Consider the following 15,674-nt stretch of genomic DNA (forward strand, 5'->3'; position numbering starts at 1 on the left):
ATTCGCAGTATTAGCAGAGGTCGCCTTCGGAAAAACGCAGAGAACAAATTAACTGTTGAATAGTTTGCTTCACGCCACTGCAGCTTAAAATCGCCTAGGAAGATTCTAGTATCAGAGATAAACACTTAGTACATAAGAAACGTCATACATAAAGGCAGACTGCGGGCAAAGCTGAGTACTCTGCCACTATACATGCGTGTGACAGGATGTGGGTGTGGGAGTCAGGAATGGGGTGCCCTGGCGACCTGGTAGTGAGTGTTCTAAAGATATGTAATATAAATGGTGTCAATAGTGGGGCTGAGTGTACTTTGGCAGAGCTGCATTGAGGGTCCGTAATGGAACGGAGGAGGTAGGGGTATCACAAATCTGACTCGAATATTTCAAATAGGTATTCAAAGTGACAGCGTAAAAAAATCTTGACGTGTTTTGAGGTGCACTGTCAGAAATGCGTGTGTGTGTGTCACAATATTGGAATAGCATTATATCCTGTAGGCCAGTGGTGAGGTGCATTGCCAGAGCAGTTTGTGGCAGCCAGTTGTGCAATTGTGCAGGGGCTTTTTTGAGTTTTGTGTGCGATTTGGCAACAGAATCACACTGAATGTTACAGACTCTGTGAGGTGTGCTGGCCCAGCTATGTGTGGATACCAAGTGCTGCAGTCAGTCATGCAGACCAGACAGTGCATTCTCAGTGTTTACCAGTTTCTGAATTTTTGGGAGACTGCAAACCAGGATAAAATGATGAGCATTGCAGAGGTGCATGTATATGGCTCAGCCGTGCATGTATGCAAATGTGGTATGCATTGCCTATGGTATGGATCCACCTAAACATGGTTAAGAGTGCTATGGGGCATTCCCCCATAGTGTTTTTAGATATGTCACAGTGGCAGGTTTAAAAATGTGTTAAGGCATGTATATTCACTGCGTGTGTCTGTGTGAGTGGTAGGGCGCATAAAAGATTGGCTTTATGTTTAGTGAGGGTCATGTGCAGTAATGGACGGGTTTGTGGATGCAGGCCTGGGATCAGTGGATTTGACAAAGGTTTTGCGTGTAGCTCCCCAGTGCTGGGGAAACACAGTAATGAAAAACTATATTGATGTTTGTAAAACCAAGAGGCACCAGGAAAGTTGATGCTTCTCACCACCACATACAAAACAGACAAAGAAATCTGCAGGCCCTCCTTGTGTCTCTTTTTTACCAGGAATGCTCTTCTATTGCGAGGGAATGCGGAGCACTGGATTCAGACATTATTCCAACAATCTTTCTATTTGGATGTTTCGTTCTTGAAGGTAGCTGTGAGTCCAACCATGCCTGTTGATTGTCTGCTAGGAAACGATCTGGAGAATTCCCATTGACAAGAGGTGGAACGCAGGTTACAGTTGAAAATGGTGGGTCTGCCTGAGTGGGCATGTGTGACCACTCGGTCTTTGGCAGCCAGTAAGTGTGATCAGGAGGACCTGGAGCCTCAAAGAGTGGCCCTGGTGCCTGCCAGGAAGAGGAGGAGCAGGAGGTGTGGGAAACCCGTCCCAGAAGTTACCACGGTCTGGGAGGAGACTGAACCTGAGGGGGTACACCCCAGAACCTACAGGGGAGCAGGTGGGCGAAGTGGCGGATGTGTCTGAGCTGATCCATTGGCAGCATGAAGAAGTTCCCACCAGAGAGGGGTTCTGTAAGGCGCAGAAGACAGGCCCTTCTCTTGAGGGTCTGAGGCAACAGGCGGCTAGCAAGGGATCTGGATCACATTGGATCTTCTGGGAGAATAGTCTCCTGTATAGTGAGCCTAAGGTTGCTGAGCAGGGAGCAGTCCGAGTGCTGGTGGTACCCTAATGCTTCAAAACATTCCTACTGGGTCTGGCTCATGATGTACCTTTGGCAGGATATTTGGGGCAGGACAAAACATTTGAGAGGATTGTCACCCACTTTTACTAGCCCCAAATGTGAAGGCACTCTAATGCGCATTGTAGGTAATACCAGACTTGCCAGGCAATTGGCAAGAGTGAGGGGAGATTAAATTACCTCCAACCATTCCCCGTCATGAGCACCCCTTTTGAGTGGGTGGGGATTGACAATATAGGGCCTTTGGGCCCCACGACAGCAGCCATGGGCAACAGGTACGTCCTGGTGGTCAGTGCCACCGGGTACCCGAAAGCTGTCCCTCTGAGGTCAGTGACAGCACCCGTGATGGGCCGGGCATTGATGGGGATCTTTTCCCGCATGGGGTTGGTTCCCCAAGGAGGTGCTATCCGACCAGGGTACCAACTTCACATCCGTATACTTGAAGTCTCTGTGCAAAAAGTATGGGGTGACCTACAAGTTCAACACTCCTTATCATCCCCAAGGACATGGGTTGGTTGAAAGGTTCAACCGTAGCCTAAAAGGCATGATTGTGGGTCTGTCAGACTCCATGATGCATAAGTGGGACGTCCTCTTCCCATGCCTTCTCTTTGCAAACAGGGAGGTACAGCAAAAGGGACCCGACTATAGCCCCTTTGAGGTGTTGTACGGGCACCCTGTAGTAGGACCTCTCAGCCTGGTGAAGGAAGGATAGGAGAAAGCTCCTAGTAGGCCCCCCTCAGGATGTATTTAGCTATGTGCTGGCCCTCCGAAACCAGACTGCGCTTCAGGAAACTCACTCAGGCTAACCTGGAAGCAAGCCAAGGAGATATGAAGTGATGGTCTAACCAGAGTGCCACTCTGGTTGAGTTTCAGCCTGGCCAGAAAGTGTGGGTCATTGCCCCAGTGGCGCCACGCACTCTATAGGACAAGTGGACTGGGCCTTTTGAGGTGGTGGAGTGCAAGAGTAATGTCACCTAGATGGTGAACTTTCAGACTCCAAGGAACCCTTTGAGGGTCATACATGTGAACCGCCTCAAACCACATTTTGAGAGGTCTGAACTGACCATGCTTTTGGCAACAGATGATGGAATGGAGGAGGAGAGTGAACCTCTTCCTGACCTCCTGTCTGTCAATGAGCAAGATGGGTCTGTGGAGGATGTGAACCTTTCCCCAACACTGACCCTGGAACAGCAGAGGGACTGTCGCCAGTTGCTGGGACAGTTTGCCTCTGTTTTCCTTGACCCTAGGAGTCACCCATTTGTGCACTCACCATGTGGACACTGGGGGCAGTCCATTTGTGAAACATAAAATTTACAGTGTGACTGACAAGGTCAAAGCCAGCATCAAGGAAGAGGTCTCCAAGATGCTAGCTTTAGGGGTAATAAGAGTTCTCCAGCAGTCCTTGGGTCAGCCCAGTGGTCTTGGACCTGAAGGATGCTGCCCCAGATGCCACCCCTAAACTCAGGTACTTTGTGGACTCCTGTGGGCTCTACACCATCATTAAGACTGATGTGCACCCCATCCCCAGAGCTGATAGAGCTCATACATTGGCTCAGAGCCGCCAAGTTCCCCAGTAAGTTTGACTTAACGTCTGGCAGATTGCCTTGACTGATAGGGCCAAAGAGAGGTCAGCATTTTTAATACCAGAGGGGCACTACTCATTCCGGGTCATGCCCTTTGGGTTGAAAAACGCCCCTGCCACCTTTCAGAGGTTGGTGAACCTTCTTGGCTGTGCTGGAGGATCTCTGCACCACCTACCTGGATGACAATGCAGTGTACAGCTCCAGCTGGGAGGATCACTTTTGGCACCTCTGGGAAGTGTTGAAGGCCCTGCAGAAGGCAGGTCTCACTATTAAGGCCATAAAGTACTAAATAGGGCAGGGGTTGGTGGTATACTTGGGCCATCAGGTGGGGAGCGGCCAGGTGGCACCCCTACAACCAGAGATTGACACCATTCTGTTTAGGGAACCCCCCAAGACCCAGACAAAGGTGAGAGCTTTTTTTTTTTTTTTAGGTGTCACCGGTTATTCAGGAGATTAGTCAAGGGCTATGGCACCATTGTTGCACCCTTGACCGAGATTTAGCAGTCCAAAAAAGTGATCTGGAATGAGGCTTGCCAGATAGCTTTTGATGCTCTGAAGGCAGCTATGTACACAGCACCCGTGCTGACAGCACCAGGCTTCTCTAAGGAATTTGTTTTGCAGTCCAACGCTTCAGATCATGGTGTGGGGGGCAGTTCTAGCATAGCTAATTGAAGAGGGTCTAGACTAGCCTGTAGCCTTCATTAGCAGGAGGTTATTCCCCAAGGAACAGAGGTGGAGCGCAGTTGAGAAAACAACCTTTGCTGCGGTCTGGGTGCTGAAGAAGCTAAGACCCTTCTTGTTTGGGACTCAATTCAAGGTTCAGATACACCACAGGCCCCTCAGATGGTTGATGCAGATGAGGGGTGAGAATCCAAAAGTGTTGAGGTGGTCCATCTCCCTCCAGGGAATAGACTTTACGGTGGAACACCACCCTAATACAGAACACGCCAATGCTATTGGTCTTTCTAGATTCTTCCACCTTAGTGATGAGAACTCCCATTAGGTTAGGTAGTGCCCCCCTATCTCAGCTGAAGGAAGGACACATGTTATACCTGGCATCCTTGACGTAGTTTCCCCCTGCCTTTTTGCCTCTGCCTTCTGTATTTTTGACTGTGTGCTAGATTTTGTTTCTGCTGGTTTTGGTACTCTAAACACTTTACCACTGCTGATCAGTGCTAACGTTCAAGTGCTCCCTGTGTACATTGTGATTATGATGGGTTATCCATGATTTGCATATTTGATTTACTAGTAAGTCCCTAGTTTAGTGTACCGTGTGTGCCCAGGGCCTGTAACTCAAATGCTACTAGTGGGCCTGCAGCACTGATTGTGCCACCCACATGAGTAGCCCGGTAAGCATGTCTCAGACCTGCCATTGCACCTTCTGTGTGTGTGCAGTTTTGGACTGCCATGTTGACCCGGCAAGTGCACCCACATGCCAGGCCGAACCTTCCCTTTTAACACTTGTAAGGCACCCCTAAGGTAGGCCCTAGGTACCCCCATGGGCAGGATGCAGTGTAGTTAAAATGTAGGACATCTACTGGTGTGTTTTACATATCCTGATAGTGAAATACTACCAAATTCATTTTTCACTATTGCAAGGCCTATCTCTCTCATAGGTTAACATGGCATGGGGATTGCCTTGAAATATCTCTTAAATGTACTTTCTCATTGGGAGCAGATAGAGATTTGGAGTTTGAAGTCTCTGAACTCAATTTAAAAATACATCTTTTAGTGAAATTGTGTGTTGGAAAATACCACTTATAAGGTGAGCTTTTTCTTGCTTAACCATTCTGTGCCTCTGCCTGGCTGTGGAATACACATCTGGATCAGGATGACAGTTGGGCTGGTTTTGAATTCACTCTAAACAGTCACACAAAGGGAGCTGGGGTGTGCCCTGCAAATCCTTATGGGTCTTCCTAGGCTAAAGTGGTGGGAGGAGCTGACACTTGCACCTGAATATAGGGCTGTGCCTGTCCTTACAAAATGCAGTCTCCAACCCCCTAGTGTGTGTCCAGAACCAGCGCAGGAAAGGCAGGGTGTTGTGCACTACAAATACTTTCCCTTGACGTTTGCCTACGTCAAAGGCAGAAATGAGTACAAGTATTGGAACACTTCTGGATCAAGAGGAGAATCTGACAAGGAGACGAGCAGAAGACGTGTGAGGAGGAGTACTGCCCCTTGGCTGTGTGTGCTTTGCTCAGTTGAACTGCAGTTGCTGCATCTGCTTTGGAGAAGACAAAGGCCCCTATTATGACTTTGGCATGCTACGGAGGCTGCCCGCCAGTCATCCTGCCATCAGGCCACACAGGCAGCCTGATCCCCGCCAAGCCCTAATTTGAGTTCCCGGCTGGGCGCGGGGGTGGGGGAGGGGGGTGGACGGAATCAATGTTTCCTCCCACCGGCCCAGCAGGGAACAGGGTCTTAACATTGCAGCCGGCTGCAATGTGCGGTGCGGCATCACCTGCCGCACATTCCACTGCCCGTAATTCATGACCGTGACACCGTAAAGTTGCCTCATTGCGTCTTTACGCACTGGTCTCATCAACCGTGCCAGATCATAAAGGAACTGACGCCTCACCACTGCCTCACGTCCGCTGCCTCTGTAAGGAATAAACTCTGCACATCCCATGTGTAGCAGTAAGGAACTGACACCTCACCTCCTGCGCAGCAGTACGGAACCAACACTGCACCGGCTCCAGCAACGCCTCACCTCCCCAACTCCGTGCCACGTCTTTGACTCTGCCTAGTTTCTAAGGTACGGTGTAGCTGGAGTCCTGGTAACACCGTGACCGGTGCCGCACTCCCCCGTGAGTGGCCTCGGACTGTTGGGAACGACTCTGTCACAACGCCGTAATAGCACCAGTTGGAACTAGTGTGTTTCTAAGTGCTTTATTGGGATTTAGTCCTATAAAATTCGTATCTTAGCTTGTGTATGTTGGATTTGTGTTGTTTTGGTCTTTTTGTTACTTAGATAAGTTTAGCAATATAGCCAATATTTATGTGGTGTCCGTTTTTAGTGTTTTCACTATATTACTGTATGTGTGGGAACAAATACTTTACACATTGCCTCTAAGATAAGCCTGACTGCTTGTGCCAAGTTACTAAGGGGGCGAGCAGGGGTTATCTTAGGAGTGTGACTCTCTTATCCTGACTAAAGTGAGGGTCCGTACTTGAACAGGGTATAAACTGACTGCCAACTATGGGGGACATGAAAGTTCCCTTTACTCATGAGTTAGGAGTTGTATGAAGGGCTTCCAACTAACTTCATATGGTTCGAGGGCATTCTCTACTGCTAGGCAGATTTTCTTTCCCTGGCTAGAATGTCCCATAAGGTGAACATTTTAAAATCATTCATGATGAATCCCACAAAGCCATCGTTCCTGCCACTGCAGCAGGCTGGCCAAAACTCCTCACACAATATCTGGAAAGCAAGGGAAAGAATTATCACACTCCAACTAGAAAAAGGAAATTATTCCTCTTACCAAGAAAGCAGCATCTGTGTAATTGTCTTCCTTCAGTATTATCTCTGAAACTTACTTGAGAATAGGCAACTCTCCCACCAAGACTTCTCCAGAAACCTCAGATCTGATGTCACTGTACCTTGCCAAAGAACATACCAATGTCCTTATGGCTGAAAATAATAGATTCCTTTCTTGGACTTTTTTCAGTTGTACCAGAAATAGGCCATGCCCATACCATACAAAATAACATGAAAAATGCTGAGCCAAACAACTACAGAGATTCATTCCTAAAAGTGAGTTACTGAAACTGCGCCAGTCTGGATATAGATATGGTTATACACAGACAGCATGCTTTAGAGCATAGCTGAGAACAAACTTTGCTTGGTAAAACTCTTGCCCATAACTGCAGCCTTCAATACCATCAACCATAACATCCTTTGGCATACCTTATACCATCAAGTGGACATCAAAGACGTATCGCTAATCTGTTTTGAAGACTTTCTGATGAACAGAACACTATAAATTAACACTGGTCACTACATCAGAACCTACAGCATTCGTTTCGGGCTTTTGCAAGGTTCCATCCCTGCCTCATTACTTTTCAACTTGAATGTTGAACTTGTGGGGAGATAAATCTTCCCCAAAGCTGGTAGTTAATACCAGTACTTGGAAGATAAACAGTTGTATCCTGTGATCACCAGAGCATTCAGCTTGGACACTGTAGCCCAGTACCTATCCATCATAAGCTCATGCATGTCCTAGATGAAAGGTAACATAGAAAAGACTGAGTTCTTTTTACCTGCTTCTATCAACCTTTCCCAGATTCCTAGCTCTAAACATCTTCAGATACCCACGGCAAATTTACGTCCTTTTTTTCCCACCATCCTAAGGATTCTTGAGGTACCAGAGTTTGTAGGTTCCCCTGGAGGAGACCAAGAAATTAGCCAAAATACAGTGAAAATTTTGTTTTAAAAAAAAAAAATAGGGAAAAAGGCTGCAGAAGAAGGCTTGTGTTTTTTCCCCTGAAAATGGCATCAACAAATGGTTTACTGTGCTAAAATCACCATCTTCCCAGCATTCAGGAACAGGCAGACTTGAATCAGAAAACCACATTTCCAACACAATTTTGGCATTTTACTGGGACATACCCCATTTCTACTATTGTTTGTGCTTTCAGCCTCCTTCCAGTTAGTGACAGAAATGGGTGTGAAACCAATGCTGGATCCCAGAAAGCTAAACATTTCTGAAAAGTAGACAAAATTCTGAATTCACCAAGTTGTCATTTGATTAGATCCTACAAGGTTATCGTACAGAACATAACAGCTGAAATAAAGAAATATTGAAATTGAGGTGAAAAAAACAAAAAGAATTCTCCACATTTTACTCTGCTAATTTTTCCTGTGATGTCAGATTTTTGAAAGAAATATACCGTTACGGCTGAAGGACTCTTCTGGTTGAGGGGATATATAGGGCTTGTAGGTTCATCAAGAACACAAGGTACACAGAGCCAATAAATGAGCTGCACTTTACAATGGGTTTTCATTCTATACCAGGTATACACCAATTCTTTGGTGAAATATAAAAAGTGAAAAACAAGTATCAAGGAAACCTTTGTATTTCCAAAATGGGCACAAGATAAGGTGCTGAGAAGGAGTGGTTATTTTCACATCTCTGAATTCCAGAGGCCGCATAGTAGCATGTGAATTACAGGGCATTTCTCTAATAGATGTCTTTTTTTACACACTGTCTTACCTTTCGAAGGAAAAAATGTAGATAAAGACAAAGGGCAATAACACTTGTTCTGCTATTCTGCGTTCCCCAAAGTCTCCTGATAAAAATAATACCTCACATGTGTGCGTAGGCCTAATGCCCGCGACAGGAAATGCAACATGAACACATCACAATTTTACATTAAAATCTGACATGTTTTTTGGGAAAGTGCCTAGCTGTGGCTTTTAGCCTCTAACTCAGCCGGCACCTAGGGAAACCTACCAAACCTGTGCATTTTCGAAAACTAGACACCTAGGGTAGTCCAAGATGGGGTGACTTTTGGGGCACTCACCAGGTTCTGTTACCCAGAATCTTGTGCAAACCTCAAAATTTTGCAAAAAAAAAAACCTTTTTCTTCACATTTCAGTGACAAAAAGTTCTGGAATCTGAGAGGAGCTACAAATTTCCTTCCACCCAGCAATCCCCCACGTCTCCCGATAAAAATGTTACCTCACTTGTGTGGGTAGGCCTAGTGCCCACGACAGGAAGTCCCCCAAAACACTATGTGGACACACCAAAATTATCAAATACAAAACTATCTGTTTTTGCGAGGGGGGTGGGGGGATGGATTGGCAGTGGACCTGCGTTTTTGGTCCTGGACTCAGCAGCCATGTAGGGAAACCTACTAAACCCAAACATTTCTGAAAACTAGACACCTGAGGGAGTCCAGGGAGGTGTTACTTGCGTTGATCCCCCAGTGTCCATCTTTAGGCTGACTCTGCTTTGGGGAGCCACACAAGTGAGGTGTCATTTCACTAGGGAGACTGAGGGGAATGCTGAGTGGTAGGAAATTTGTGCCAGAGCGGTGATCCTACAAAGAAGTGAGGAAAATATGCTTTTTTAAGCACATTTTGAGGTTTGCAGAGGAGTATGGGCAAGAAATTGTTGGGGTTCCACGCAAGCCACACCTCCCTGGACTCTTTGGGGTGTCTAGTTTAAAATACATGTCTGGGTTTGGTAGGTTTTCCTAGATGAAGGCCGCACCGGGACCATAAATATGTGTCCCCCTCCCCCAAACACAGGTAGTTTTTTCATAGATCATTTTGATGTGTCCACGTACTTCTGTGATGTTCCAAACACTAAAATTGTAAAAAGTATCACACTTAGGTTGAGTGATGGTTCAGTAGATCAAAAGTGAAATGCACTGTTAATAACTGAAAGGCCAAAAAACGGAACCAGTGACTCACAGCGCGTGAGCCGCGTCAAGGCACCAACCGCTTTACAGTCCATTCACACACCTTTCATACATGACATGCACAAGACTATTCACGCTGCCAGCCGCGGGCCCAGCACATTACAACACTCGCATCAACAGACATCGCCATTTGAGGGCCCATCACTTTCATACGCCCACATGCCTGATACAGCAGTCACACCAGGGAATGTGTGGACCTGCATTTGGCACACACACCGCCAGCCAAGCGCCACCCCACACACACCGCCAGCCAAGCGCCACCCCACACACACCGCCAGCCAAGCGCCACTCACACCGCTATCACTTTTGTTTTGTTTTTAAACAACAAAGAAACCACTAATTATAAATAAGTACAAAACTACAAACACAAAGGATCTAACTGAATACCTGACAGTAATGCCAACTGTGGAACTGAACATATGAAAATATAAGTAGAAGTTATCTACATACAAATAGTGACCTTTGTTAAACAGTCGTCTACCAAGTTCCCACACAATTCCCACACTAACTACAAAAGTGGGCGGACAACCAGGAGGTGTCAGTACTGGAATCCCTACCAGTGTAGACCCGGAAATGATAAAGATATCTTATACTACTTTCAGACAGCATATACAATTTAATTCCATACCTTGCCCTCTTGCTTGGAATGTACTGCCTAAAAACCAAACGACCCTTGAACAGGACCAAAGACTCATCTACAGATATTTATTTGCCTGGAACATAGATCTCTGTAAACCGATCTTCAAAATGCTCAAGGACAGGTCTAATCTTAAAAAGACGGTCAGAATCAGGGTGATCTTGTGGCTAGGCTAAAGCATTATCAACAACATGCAACATCCGAAGAAGAAGCTCATACTGGTTACGACTCATGGTTGCAGGAAATATAGCAATTGCCATCAAGGAATTAGTAGACCAATATGAAGACAGTGATGGCTCCCTTTACCAGCCCCATCAAAAAAGTTAAACCCAAGAACTTTTTCAACTCTTCCAGATTTGTGAGAATCCACTGGCTAGATCTAAAGTGTGGGCTACGTCTGGCAGCGTTGTCCCTCAAATACAGCTCTGCATACAAATTAGTCTGCTCAACAGTCTCTTCCAAAAATACATCGTCCATAAACAACTGAAAGAAATTGACAGGCAGAAAGATTTCCTATTCACTCTACACCCTGGGAGACCAGGAAAGGCAGGCAACTCTGGCTGCTCCATGTTTGGGGCAACCCGGAAGCCTTTCAGCCGCTGGCTGCTGCACCATTGGCACATCAGTGTCCTCCTCTAAAACAGGCCCTTCATCAGCACTGAGAGTTGCTTCATCATCAGACAATTCCTCTCTGACAGAAAATTCGCTTCCAGAATCTTGCAATTCCTCCACTGTCTCAGATGCAGAGTCAGTCTCATAATCATGGTCAGAAGACTACTCAAAACGCACATCAACAACCTGCTGAGCAGTCATCCAATGGCTAGCCATGATCCTTCCTACAAAAAGTAACTGGACAAATGCACCACCAACAACCAGCACTGTGTAAGATAAGTAATGAACTGTGGCTTTATCACTAAAAGTTATAAACTCAAAACCTATACCACTCGCTTGCCTGAAAAAGCTAGACGCACCAGCAACTACTCTGCACAGCAGTCACCAATGATATCCCACTAAAAAGAACAAAGAAAAGAAAATTACACACAAGACAAAACAAATATCATTGTGACCTAATCTAATGACAATTTCACACACAATCCTGCATTTAGTACACCACTTACAAAATGCTATTCATGCATGGCAGCAATAGTAATTTGGAGTAAATAGTTTTTACTTACCTAAAACATGCAACTATGCAAACCAAAGGTCAACCACTGCCAAAACCGCAACGAGCCACAGCAAAGGAAGCAAAAGCTTTGAACTAGAACAAAAAAGAGAAATAAACTGTTATAATCACAAATGCAAATACTTCTCCAGTTAACTAACACCCTGCCACCAAACATTTAGACATTTTCCCTGTTGTCTAGTGGTGTCTGCCTCCCTCTGGGGGCAGATGGGCCTAAACAAATTAGGCCGATGGGCACCAGTACTGTGCTTGAATCCCTTGCCCAAGGGCAGCTCGCCACAAAAAAAAACTTTTAAAATCGCTTGCGCCTTTGTGGCTTCTTTGGGGGCAGATGGGCCTAAAAAAATAGGCCGATCTGCCCCCAAGGGGGTCAGAAATGGCATTAAATATATTGCCCCTTTTGGGGGGCGAACCTTGCCCAAGGGGCAGCCCCCCCTCCCCACCCCCACAAAGCAAACACACCCACAAGATCCGTGGCGCTAAGTGGATTCTGCTCCCAATAGGCTGATCTGCCCTGAAGGGGGGCAGAACTGCCCAACAGTGCTTTGCCACCTTATGGGGGTGAACCTTGCCTAAGGGGGCACCCCCCTTCCCCCAACATAAAAAAAAACAAAGGAAAGAAATACAAATCCTTGGCGTCTTGGTGGCTTCTGCCCTCCCTGGAGGCAGATGGGCCTAAAAATAAAAAGGCCGATCTTCCCCCAAGGGGGGCAGAAATGACATAGAATATATTGCCCCCTTTGGCGGCGACCCTTGCCCAAGGGGCAGCCCCCCACACAAAGCAAAAGCACACACACACAAGATCCCTGCCCCTAAGTGGATTATGTTCCCCACTTGGGGGCAGATGGGCTTAAAAAAAAATAGGCAGATCTGCCTCTAAGTGGGCAGAACTGCCCAACAGTGCTTTTCCCCCCCTTGGGGGGTGACCCTTGGCTAAGGGGGTGCCCGCTTCCCCCCAACACCCAAAATAACAAAGGAAATAAAAAATCCCTGCTGACTTGGTGCAAATGGCATATAATATATTATATTGCCCCCTTTCGCGACCCTTCCTCAAGGGGCAACATCCCCCCCCCCTCCAAAAAAAAAATCACACACACACAAGATCCCTAGCGCTCAGTGGTTTCTGCCCCCAAGGGGTGCAGAACTGTTCAGAAGTCCTTTGTCCCCTTTGGTGGGCGACCCTTGTCCAAGAATCACACGTTTTAATTTCCCCTAAAAGGATAAAACTGAAATTTTCGCTGTACTTACAAGGGATAATATGTTTAATATAAGCCAGAACTTCCCTCTGTCTTGCACAGAAATTACCTATCAAAAGCAGGGAACTAAGAGATAAGTCCATATTACTCATCAAATGAACCATTGTTCAGACAAATGGCCACTGTCAAATGTGGTTCTCTGGGACCAAGAGTTCTAGCGCCCCCCCCCCCCCTCCCAAACCAGATGCGGTGTGCCTTTTCAATACGAGCAGGAGCCCCTCGACTTCTAAGTCAGAAGATCACCTTCTAAACTACCTGTGACGCTCATTACCAAGGTAAGCCAGTGCCCTGGATACCCTGCTGATGCCCTACCACGTCTTGTTTAGGAATATATCATCTTACTTTCAATAACGTTATATGTATTATGTAACATGTATAGGGCGCAGGACCCCAGCTGCAACCTCCAGAGGATTAAACAACTGCTATGAAACTGACTATTGTTATGACTCTTGCTGTTAAGATTACTTTACCTGTAACGATCGTTCTCCTGCATGGATACTGTCTAAAGGTTTAGCTTGACCCCCCAGGTTGGCAGCACATTTTAGTAACAAAAAAACTGAGGAGAATGGATCCCTTTGGTACTGAGCTCTCTGAGACAGAGTTGACCCCTAGAAACAAAGTTAAAGGACCAGCCATATTTTTGCTGTTGAACTTAAGGATTTGCATTTTCTAAGTTTTAAAGAGCGAAGATCATAACAAGCAGACGTAAAAAAAAGTGAAAATGAATACTGGGTGTTTGCCAGGGAGTGTTGTAAAGTTTTGAATCTGCGGCTACTTTTACTGGAGGGTTATTGAAAGAAGTTTTTCATCTCATAGTTTTGCTATCACTAACAAACAACTCATATTTTTCTTCCATCACAGGACAATGTATGAGCGGATTGGAGCCTTGCAGCAAAAGGATGTCTGACGCACTGATCCAAGCCTTCAGCTTGACATTGCTTGCGCGGCTTCATAAACTGACTACTGCACCAACCAAATGTTATATTTTCCGTCAAGTTTGATACAACTCCAGCTTTTCTGACGCATTACCGATATTGCCCAGCTTTCTACAACCAGACTCAACAAAAGGAATTGATAAATGTAATAAGGAACTTGTGACGAGTCTTACTGGTGCCATCGATTTTTCGGTACATTTGTATTGTGAGCCGAGTTCACCCCAGGAGCTGCCACATGAACAATGGAAACACAGAACTTTGTTGTATTTTTTACGTTAATTGACAGTTGACATGGCAAGGACCATGAAAATAAAAACAAAGTCATTATGTATTTTCTTAAATGAAATCGGATGCAGAACTATTTTCGATGCAATTTATGAGATGCGGGTTCACTGATTAAATTTAATAAAATTAAAAAAAAGGTTCTTATAGTTTACAGTCGCTCACTTGTTTGTCCTCACACCACAGTTTCTGGTAACAGTAAATGGCATTTCCTGAATTTAACTAACAATGCCACTGTAACTGATTATGCAAAATACAAAAGCACTTGCATCTAGTTGAAACATTTAATTAGACTAGATAAAAGTTTCATTTTAGAGTTGTTTGCAAATGTTTGCTATTTCAGAATTAAAAAAAATATTGATTACAATATCTTAAATCCAGTTTATTACACAGTAAAAGCATGTGCAGGTTATTTGAAAATCGGAGTTCCACTCTTTCAATGTCATGTAAAAAAAAAATATTAATTAATGATGGCAGGACTAAAACCACAATACACTCATTGACAAAGCCCAGGAAGTCTGTATGTGTTTGAACTCAAAATCCAAATTGTTGTGTATGAGTCAAGTAGCAGGTAGGATCAGGGCACTGTGAGATAAATTAATGTGGCTCCAATCATAGGGCAATAATACAAATATGAGCAAGCATTAGCACGGAGTTGGAGTTTATGCACAAAAAAATACCCTTCCACCCAGAAAAAAACATCTGCACTTGAGGGAGCTCCTTCTTCCAAAAGGAGCAATATAAAGGTCTCAAAGGAATCACGCTTTCTACTCCAATTATTTCTAGTCAAGTATAAAATCAGGCCAGTGGAGGTCATCTTTGGATCAGTGAACATTAAAAAAGTCCCTGAAAAAAACCCACAAGCATTCCCTTGTGTCCTGTCTCCTCTCACTTTCTGACCCAGCCTCTCCATAAGAGGAGAGTACCTCATATGTAATAGTTCTGCGCAGGGCAGCCAAAGTCCTTCACCTCCAGCTCCCCACCTTGGAGGTCGAAACCAGTGTACCAAGATTCTTCAACTGAGGCCCAAAGCTACTGAGACCCTTAAGTATGTCTTTACAAATAGTTTATTGGGGCATGCGTCAAATCTTCTTCTGTCTTCCGGTCAACCACTAGATTGCACAACGCCACTGCCCTGCCCCAGGTGATCCTGAGTTTTTACCTCAGCACTTATCACCTGAAAGCTTGGTAGTGCAGGAGTCTCAAAAATAATTAACCCCAACACATTAACAACTACTCCCCCGATAGGGATTAAAAACAGGTAGAAACATTTAGGAATACACTCTGCGCTTTGATCAGGAAATACCAGTGGCTGCTTGTGCTCTATTCTCATGACCATTCGGTGGCTCAAGTCCTCCCAGGTGTTCCTGACTATCTCTGACCAGTCTTAGCCTAGGCCATTCAGGATGGCTGTGACGCGGCCAAGTTCCCAATATGTTGTGGCTTTGACACCGCAGATTCCATCATGGACCATTAACACTAGTGTCCCAATCCGCAACAATGCTCGGCTACAGTCCATCAATTTTTCAGGCAGTGTCC

General features: G+C 45.5%; 1 protein-coding gene across 1 annotated transcript in view; it reads left to right on the forward strand.

Annotated features, from left to right (window-relative positions):
* Positions 1–14,278, forward strand: part of BID (BH3 interacting domain death agonist) — a 224,321-nt gene extending 210,043 nt beyond the window's left edge. Inside the window, exon 5 of the mRNA XM_069228056.1 lies at positions 13,780–14,278. Coding sequence (XP_069084157.1) covers positions 13,780–13,791 — 12 coding nt within the window. The 3' untranslated portion in view covers positions 13,792–14,278. The remainder of the gene's footprint in view (positions 1–13,779) is intronic.
* Positions 14,279–15,674: the final 1,396 nt, after the last annotated feature.

Source organism: Pleurodeles waltl, chromosome 4_1 (genome assembly GCF_031143425.1).
Source record: "Pleurodeles waltl isolate 20211129_DDA chromosome 4_1, aPleWal1.hap1.20221129, whole genome shotgun sequence".
NCBI lineage: Eukaryota > Metazoa > Chordata > Amphibia > Caudata > Salamandridae > Pleurodeles > Pleurodeles waltl.